General features: G+C 28.9%; 1 protein-coding gene across 1 annotated transcript in view; it reads right to left on the bottom strand.

Annotated features, from left to right (window-relative positions):
• Nucleotides 1-201: 201 nt before the first annotated feature.
• The window catches only part of LOC143230968 (piezo-type mechanosensitive ion channel component 2-like), a 211,535-nt gene continuing 201,327 nt past the window's right edge, over nucleotides 202-10,409 (bottom strand). The window contains 2 exon segments of the mRNA XM_076465323.1: nucleotides 202-6,419; nucleotides 7,039-7,270. Of these exon segments, the coding sequence (XP_076321438.1) occupies nucleotides 6,173-6,419; nucleotides 7,039-7,270 (479 nt within the window). The 3' untranslated portion in view covers nucleotides 202-6,172.

Raw genomic sequence — 10,409 nt, 5'->3', positions numbered from 1 at the left:
TTGAATTTCCCTCTTGTCTCTCAGTTTAAAGTTAGGAATGGTTAGCACTAATAGCCCTTGTGTAGCTTTTGTGCAAGTATCCAAAAGAAGCAAACAGTGGGAATTTCTGAGTTAGCATACAGAGTTGCATTAACATAACATGTATTTATTACCCTACTTTCTGTATCAATAAGATATGATTAAACAACCAGGAAAGCACACTTACATGATTTATTTGCACAATTTTTACAGCATAAAGTTTATATTAACAACTGATTAATTTGACTACTTTATAAACTTAGTTACCCTATTAATATACAAAACACTACATAACAAATAAGCCACTGTTTCTAGAAAACACAGAGTGCAAACAAATTTAAACAACTCCCATATTGTTGATGACAAGAAATCCACTTGAAATAAAAAAGTATCTCAGAATGGCTGGTATGGGTATTAAAACTTTTACTAATAAAGCAAAGAACAATGTTTCGCCCTTCCTAGGTCATCTTCAGGTTAACATGTCACCATTTCTAGGAAGGTCAAAACTTTGTTCTCTGCTTTATTACAAAAATTATTAATACTCATACCAGCCATTCTGAGATACAGCTCCCATATTGGGCTCTTTCAAGACAAGAATCATCATAAAAAAACAACTGAGCCAGCTAGTGTAAATATGACAGTTTCTATGAGGCATTTTAAATGATATCTTAACTGAAACACAAATTCACTGCAATATCAAGCTGGCAAACATAAAATCATTTTGTGAATTTTATAAATCATGTTAAACATAGTTAAATTCTCACATTTTGATAATGGATGTTACAATCATCATAAAAAAGTGTATCAAAAGCTAAATCTGAAATAAGTAAATAAAAGAACTTCCAATCACCTAATTTATTTGCTAAACTCTACTATTTCAAATTAAAAATTCTCTGTTGCTGCTTAAATCACTGTAGTGGGGTCAGTATTAGTGAAGCATCCAAATTTATCAAAAATAGATAAACCCAAATTTTCCAGGTCCTACCATCAGGTCAACAATTATTAAAAAGCATTTAATTAAGGTTCTATATATGAAATATCAATACTTATACATTATTCTTCAAGAAAATTGACCAAGAAGAATTCAAAACATTATCAAAATAAAAATGAACCCTAAAACATATGATATAACTATTATGGAACATGTTTCATTTAAAATATCTTCAAAGATAATTTTTTTCACACTTGTATTTATATTAAAAGTAGTAAAACATTTTTCTTAGAAAAACATACACAAGAAGGAACACTGACTTGAGAGAAAAAAAATTCTTGAAACTGGTTCAGAACCTGAAAAGAATTGGACTCCATAACACAAGGAATGATATAAAAGTATCTAATTTGTGTAAAATCTTCATGTAAATTTTCATAAAACTGTTTTAACAAATAGAAGACTAATTTTCTGTTTCACATGATTAGAGGTCTAATCTTTTTTTTTTTATCTTCAAACTCATGCTGCAACCAGCTATAGTTATTAAACTTAATATATTAAACAGGAGTTACCTAGTTTCTGAAATGAAAATTTATTGTTGGTGTTAACATTATGGCCTTAACTTTACACAATGTACTCAGTATTAAACATATTATAGCTTCCACAGTTTCATTATACTATCAAACAAATCAGTTAATATAACATGTATTCCATATATCATAACCTTATCATATCTTCACACAGACTTACTTGATATTACAAGTGTTAGAGCTACCATAATTTCATCGTACCTTTGCAATTAATCACTTGATATTACACTTATTCTAGCTGATACAGCTTCATCACACCTTAAAAATAAATCATGTGATATTACATGTGCTGACATAGTTTCATCATACAATCATGTAAACCATTTGATAGTACATACATTTCAGCTGTCATAGCTTCATCACAATTCCATACCAGTCACTTGACATGACAATTATTTTAATTGGTACAGTTTCATCACATCTTCACACAAACCATTTGATATTAAGTGTAGTTTTATCATCCAATCTCACAAATATTTGGTATTACATACATTCCAGCTCACACGGTTTCATTGTCCATTCATACAAATCACTTGGTATCACATGTATTTTAGCTTTATAACTTCAAAATGCCTTACTACAAACTAATTAATATTAATGTATTCTTGCTGTCACTTTCATCTTCCCTTCACTCAAATCACTCAACATTACACATGTATTACACCTGCCATTATCTCACGTTCATACAAATGACTTGATATTGCACACATACCATTACCATCCTTTCATATAAATCACCATATATTACATGTGTTACACTAGACATAGTTTCCCGACCCCTCCACACAAGTCAAGTAACATTACATGTATACTGGCTATGATAGTTATTCACACAAATCACTTGATATTGAATTTGTTCTAGTCTATGTAGCTTCAAAATGCCTTCTAGCATATGACTAATCATTACACCTACTCTATCTGACATAATGCCATCATACCAATCACACAAACCATTCAACACTACATGCATTTTCACAGTTTTATATCCTTCCAAATAAAATACTTGATATTACATTCATTCTAGCTGTCATCAATTCATTATATGTTCACACAAAACCATTTCACATATATATATTCTGGGTGATATAATTTATACCACATATTTATTCAAAATACATGATATTACCTGTATTCTAGCTATCATAGTTTCATCGCAGCTTCACGTGTACTGAGCACATTCTAGTTGAGGTAACTTGATAATAATAAATACATTGTAATTTATATATTATACACTTCATCATCTCAATGTAAATCTGACTCTACAAACTGCATGCTAAAGAAACATGCAAATTATTAAGCTTCTTAACTTCTTTTCTAATTAAAGTAATAAAATATGTTATGAAACTCCTAAGCACATTACACACAGTTGTAATTTCCATAACATTGAATAAACCACAGCTATAATACTACATACACCTTCTAATAGTTGTTACTCAAAACCTTTACAGCTTCATTCTCTCACCATCTTTCCTTTACACTTGATAAACAATAAAATAATATTTTAGCTTTTAACTATAATCAATTGATTATAACCACTCCAGTAAATATCATACTATATATTATCTCCATACAAACAACTAACTAATAGAATGTGATCATTATTTGTAAACAGTTCAATTTATTCATACAGCACTTTTGTTAAAAGTATTATTGAGCTGTAACAGAGTACTACGTTGTATTATTGAATATGCAAATAAAAACAAGAACACAAATGTCTAGTGTGTATACTAATATAATAAAACGTAACAGGGACCTTCACAATATAAACACAGTTTATCTAAGACAGTATGTTTGTGAGTTAATCTGTTAAGACACCAACAGCTGATGACAGTTCATGAGACAGTACTTCACAATACAATTTAAAATCCACTTATTATATTTAACTACATCTACAGACCGTATTAAGGATAAGGACGGTGACAGAAAAAGTACAGTTTGAAACATTACACAAACATCAAATAACCTTCAAACACCAATGTTTAATGACTGATTTTTTTCACTTTTCATTATTATACAGAAGCAGCTAAACTAGTCATCCACAGTTAATCATTACATGCCTTGTTTGCTGATAAAGGATTAATAAATAGATGCTGAAAGATAACCACTTATAACAACCTGCAATTGCTGAAGATCAACCATCTCTAATAACCTGCAGATTTAAAAGTAAGGGAAAACTGGTTAACCATTTCCTCTAAAACATTGATGTTGAGGTGTTGAATGTATTTAACCATAAATGTATACAAGTCAGTTGTAATAAAGTTAAAAAAAAGGAGGTAATACTTAGGTGTTTTTTTTTCTTCTCTAACCTCCTCATAAAATGGTATAATGGTTTTGTGGACAAGTTACAATACATGGGTTTGTGTACCTACCTTAAAATCATGTTATAATTTATTCATTTGTACAATATGTGTTAAAGATTTTAGGTTTCTGTAAGTTTACAAACCTAAGTTATGAAAGTTCTCAATGGAAACTGGTAAATACCACATGACTTTCATGTTAACTGAAAAAATGTACAAGTCTAGTGATAATTTTTTTTTCCTTTTCAGATGAAAAATATTTTAAAAACAAAATATATAATGTGGAGTTTAGACTGTTCAATACACCTGTAGTTTTTCAATAATTTTATAAGATATTCTCTAAAAGGTAAATGTTTTGTTTAGGAGTAGTTGAGTGATAATTATATGCAAAAAAAGGAACTGAACCCAGAACTTCATGTTAAGTGTTCTACTAGATAAGTTAGCATTCCAGAAGAGAAGCTTAAACCTCAACATCATGCTGAACATTTCAATGTTCTATCAGCCTAAGTTTGTTCCTGAGGAGAGGACTGGGATGCAGATTTCATGTTAAAAGTTTGTGCTAGGTAAGTCAGTGTACAACACTTGAAGATAAGGAAAGCAATATCAGAGACATCTAAAGCATTTGATTTACCATTATCCTGACACAAATCATAGCAATCTAATAGTAGAGAACTGTAAAAAGTGACAAGATCAAGACTTGAACCCAGGTTCCCTTCACAGAGCACCAGTGATATACCAATTTAATACCATTTATAAGAACTTACAAGTGCAAGTAAAGATGATTTTGATAATACATCAAACACAGTACACATCAGCAATAACTTATGCCAAACATCAGGGCTCATCAGGCCAGTTGGTATACAGTAGGGATAGTAGTTATATATAACGTAAATTACGTGAACATCACATACTTTTTGTATGCACTAAGTTAAGTTGGTGGACTATAATTTTTATCAATTAAATTTAAGTCATTACACATCAAATTACATTTACAATTTTTTTAACTATGTTATTTATCTATTTTAACACTTTTTTTTTTATTAATAATACCTATTTAAAAAGTTCAAGCAAAATTATTCATCATTCAAAATAACTGACAAACCAGTAAGATAACCTGTTTTGGTCCTAGGTTACATACGGGAAATTAAATTATCATTGGTTAGATTTTGAAGTATAGGTTAGATTTCCAAATTAAGATAAAAGTAGGTTAGAACACTTGGAAGAAGGGCCATCATTTGGATGATATCTATTTTTAAGGAAACTACTATAGAGTATATGAATATATTTATACTACCATTTTGAATTTAATATTTAAGGAAGTGTTTTCTAAAAGGAATTAATCCTTACAAAGTACTTCTTTAAGAAAGTTATTTTATTACTTTCATAAAACACATCTATTATCTTCAATCAAGAAACATCAAATAGCATAGAAGTAAGAATATTGTACACATACTAAGACTGAAAGAACTAAAACTCAACAAATATGACTTAAATTTTTTGGTTTGTTTGTTTTAGTTAGCAGTTTGAAAATATCTCTTGATAACCTAAAAATTTACATCAAATGTCTTTTATATTATTAATGACATGTACATACATAATTTTTAGAATTTTGAAGATACTTGTAGCAAAATATCTTTCTTTTATGTTTATTTTTAGCAATAAACTAGAAATGTTTTCAGTGGTTTTTTTAATAATTATTGTACAGTTACAAAAAGCTATTCAAATGTTCTTTTATGAGTTTTACAGTTTAGATGAAAGCACAATTACCATTTATAAATTAATCTACATTGCTCCTTTGTTTAAATAAATAACATTGTATGTCCAGCAATGAGCAAGTTTACAGCTTCAATACTGGGTTTGGTACAAATCTCTGTAACAATTTACAGAAAAATAAGTGTAAAATTATTTTCAAAAACATTAGGTTCCATATTAACTTGCAACTGCAAGTTCATGGTCTCAAACCAAAAAAATATGATATAATAAGTTCTGAATAAAAAATAAAGTTCATATGAACTCTGTATTAACAAAATTAAACTAAGAAACGAAAATAAGAGTTCAAAAAGTAACGTTATAACCATGAAAATTATTCAGTGTTATTAGATTAAAAAATATTAGACTGTAGGACAACCTGAAAAAATATCAAGATTACAGGACATATGTATATTGGAATATGAATAAAAATCAAAGTTAGAGGTTTGAAAACTAGAACTAATATTAAATACAAAGAAGGCAATCACTAGAGTCCACTAACTCCAAAGTAATGTCACATAAATTAACAGTTTCTTATGATATTGAAACAAGAACTAACAAGCTTACGTTGTTTTGGATTCCAAGTCATCTCATGGATAACGTGTCCATGCTATAAGTTTTTCAGGAGACCTATACAAGAAGAGAAGTTTAGCATACAGGTCTTCTTCCAGAGAAAGCTCTCCATTTTCCCGAACAAGATAAATGTCTAAACAGAGTTGAAGCACACGGTCAACAAAAGGCATGTCAGTGTACATGATTTTAAAGCTGGTTCCTGTTAAAGCACCTCGTAGAATTTTAGATACCACTAATACAAATGTGGTATATAATCCAACAATGCTGAAATACATAAAAAGAACTATTTTTAACTATATAAACAAGTGTGATATATTTAACACATCAGAAGGTACTAAACATGAAGTTTTTAGTATATTTACTTAAATTTAAAGTGAATAACACAATTCATTTCCTAAAATAGTATCACACTTCATAGGGAATCAAAGACAAGTTACAAACTAAACTCAGTTGTAATAAATCCTCAGAAGAGTATTTAACAGAATAAAGAACAAATTTTACCAAATCAAATTTATCTTTCTGATAATTATATACATAATAAAAATATATTAATTAGTATATGTTGTGTAAAATATACTTATAAATCACTAAATAGCTAATAAAAATTATTAAAATACAAACAACTTGATAAGAAGAAAGAAAGTAGTTATGTAAAAAATATATAACTAATTGCTTGAAATAAAGGTAACATGGATAAGTGGACTTTGTCATTCGTAGCACACAAACATCATAACCTTAGCAGAAAAATTTAATTACAAAACTGAGTGCTAAATCAATATTTATTTCTTTCTTCAAACAAATGATGAACTTTTAAACCCCCACTAAAAACAAAAAAAAACAGCAGCTGAATTATATGGTTACATAGAAATGAGACACAACATACCCATATCCTGAAAGAGCAGACAGTTCAGAAGGGAAAACTTTATCATTGAAAGCAATCAAATGCAAGTAATTACAATCTTTGGAGGAATAAAAAGGGTAAGGAAAGTTGCTATTGTTGCACTCTTCCTGTATCTCCCACCACTCTGATTCAGCATTGAAGTTATCTAAAGAGCCATATCTCAGATGCAAGGATAGATTTCTAAAGAGCTGTTGCTCCACATCTAAGTGCTTTTCTGAAATAACAGTTTTAAGTTGTATATTTTAAAAGTCTTTTTCCATCACTGCTAACTCTTCTAATTATTTAGCCCATACTATAAGTGACACTCAAAATAAAAGAAACAAACTAAATTACAGAAAAGGAATAAAGAACACTATAAATATGACTTAGTGAAACTGTTAAAATTAGTGATAAGAGCCCTTAAGGAACCAATCTGTTTTAGATGTAAATATTTCTAAACTGTTTAAGATGTAGAGAGGAGTATAGTGTGAAAGCAAGGTGCAAGAATAGTTTTAATGAGCTAAACTGTTATTATTGAAAATGTTAGAAACATAGAAATGAAATAAAATTAATGGCCTTAGAGCATTGGTCAGAACAGAAGATTTTGATATAATGGGAACAAGTAAGACCCGGTTAAATTTTAAGGGCATGAATTTCTTTGAAATATAAAATAGAGATTGTTTAATAAAAGAGAATACTAAATAAAAAAAAACATTTGTAGTGAGTTTATTTGTAAAATGTGATATACAACATGTTCCAGTTGAGGATATCAAAGCTAATAGTAATGAGATTGAATCTGTTTGGGTTTTTGTTAGTGGTTATAATGGGAGAAGGTTTCTTGTTGGAAGTTATTACAGACCACCTGACAATACTGATGAAACTGACAATACTGACAATACTGATAATACTGATAATACTGACAATACAATACTGATGAAACTGATGAAATACTCTACAGTGAGGTAAATAATTTAACTGTTAATAAGGTTATAATTATAGGAGATTTTTAATTTTAGGTATACAAATTAGAAAATGTTGGAGTCAAATCAGAAAGGAGAAAAGTTTTAAAAAATTTTCAGGAGAGTTTTCTTCAAATAAAGGAATGTTTGATAGGGTAGAGATTGATTGAGGAGCACCTGGGTGCAAGTGATCATTGCTCTATTTAATTCCATGTTTTGTTGCACATAAAGATGAGAAATAAAAATATTTTGGTTACAAATATTAAAAACATTTTTTGAAGAGATGAGACAAAACTTATCTGTTGTGAGTTGGGCAAATGTATTAGAATGCAATACTGATTAAATGAGTGAAAATATGTAAAATAAATTCTCAAATATATTAGGTGGGTATGTTTCTCATAGGCAGAAAAGTGTGGATAAAACAATAAACCAGATTGGCTCACAAAGGTTAATTAGGAAATTAAAAAAGGTATATGATAAAAAGGTTTCATGAACATGTAAAAATTAATTGTTCGAATTTCTTCAAATACATTAAGGGTAAGTAAAATGTTAGGATGAAAGTAGGGTCTTTAAGGGATGATACAGGAAGGTTAATATCCAATGGTCATGAAATTTTATACCTTTTCTTTACTAATGAAGACTTATTCATCATTTTGAACAGCTTCTAGATGAAAGCAAGATAATTAGATTTATTCTGAGCTTTTCAAGATGAAATTGGAAAGTTTACAAAATGTTAAAATTCTTGAGCCAGATAATGTTTAAAGAATAAGTTAAATAATCACAAAGTTTTTAAATTTTTTACTTAAAGAGGATGACATTTCAAGATAGTGCTATTCATCAGATCAGACATATGACTGTTAAAATACTAGACTTCGACTAATAACAATTTAACAAATACTTTTACAATATTAAACATTGACAAATAACAGTTTAACACATAATATTGTTAAATACTAGACACTAACTAATAACAGTCTAACAACATATAACATTCTTCAAATACTAGACATTGACTAATAAGTTCAACACATACAATATTGTTAAACACTGACTATTAACGCTCTAAAGAATGTTAAATTTGGCTAAAAGAATGTGTGTGGGAGGGGGGGAATAAGAGATTTGTTTCATTGATTTATCCAAAAGTATAATTCTACTCATGTTAATTTTTGTAACATTTACTTGATTTTATCTAAGTTTTAAATGTATACTTAACATTAAACATCATAGTAAAAATTAAAACTCCAAAATTTTTAAAAATAATAAAGTTATTCAGGTTATTTTTCTGTAAATGTTTTTTCAAGTAATTTCTCATGGAATTGTCAAGGTATCCAAAACACCTTAGGACTAAACACTTCTATGTGATGCACAAGTGACCTAATATTGCTGTGTTCCAGTATTTACATGGTAAGTAATATGCAACATAATGTCTACTGGTAGATCTGATCTTCAAAAAGAGTACATTACATCCATTGAAAGAGGTAACAACAAATATGTAAGAAAAGAATCTTGTTCTTCTAGCTGATCAGTAGTGTGCTGTTGCTAATGGTAGGGCAAATGGGATTTTAGGTTGTATCTACAGAAATACTGAATGCAAGTGTAAAGGGACTTTAATTCTATTGTATGACAATAACATAGAAATGATCAAGAAGACAAAAACTGGAGAACATGTGGGTGCAAGTGATCATTGCTCCATTAAATTTGATGTTTTGCTGCATACGAAAATATAGAATAATAATATTTTGGTTATAAATTTCACAAAAACAAATTTTGAATGGATGTCACAAGACTTATCTATTGTAAATTGGACAAATGAGTTATCTGAACACACTAATCAGATGTGGTAAAATTTTAAGTATTCAAAGTAGACATATTCTCTACAGAAAGAAGAGGCTAGCTACAAATAAAAACTAGGTTGGCTCAGAAAAAGTTTAAGAGATGAAACTAAAGAAAAGCATCATACATGTAAATAAATAAAAATTGACTGGTATGAGGGGAGATTTAGAAGATTATGGAAGATAAAGAAAGTTGATCAAACAGGAAATTAGCACATCAAAAAGGATGTATGAAAAAAGGTTGGTTGGAATTTAAAAATTAACAATGAAGTTTCTTTAAATACATCAATGGTAAACAAGATTTTAAAATTGGGTTAGGACAATTGAGGGATGATAAAAGAATGCTTGTATCTGATGATTATGAGATGGCTAGGTTATTAAATTTTGCTCTTTCTTCAGTTTTACTAATGAAAATTTAAACAGTATTTGAGCAGTTAATAAATGGAAACAAGTTCAAACAAAATGACTGAATTAATTCTGAGCTAGTTAACAAAACACTGGGGAGTTTGAAAAATGATAAGGATCCTGGTACAGATAATATTTCTCCAAGGGTTTTGAATAAGGTGAAATACTGGATATGTAA

This window comes from Tachypleus tridentatus, chromosome 10 (genome assembly GCF_004210375.1).
Source record: "Tachypleus tridentatus isolate NWPU-2018 chromosome 10, ASM421037v1, whole genome shotgun sequence".
In the NCBI taxonomy this organism is placed as follows: Eukaryota; Metazoa; Arthropoda; class Merostomata; order Xiphosura; family Limulidae; genus Tachypleus; species Tachypleus tridentatus.
The sequence above is the reverse complement of the archived record's forward strand: the minus strand, read 5'-3'. Positions and strand labels throughout refer to the sequence as shown.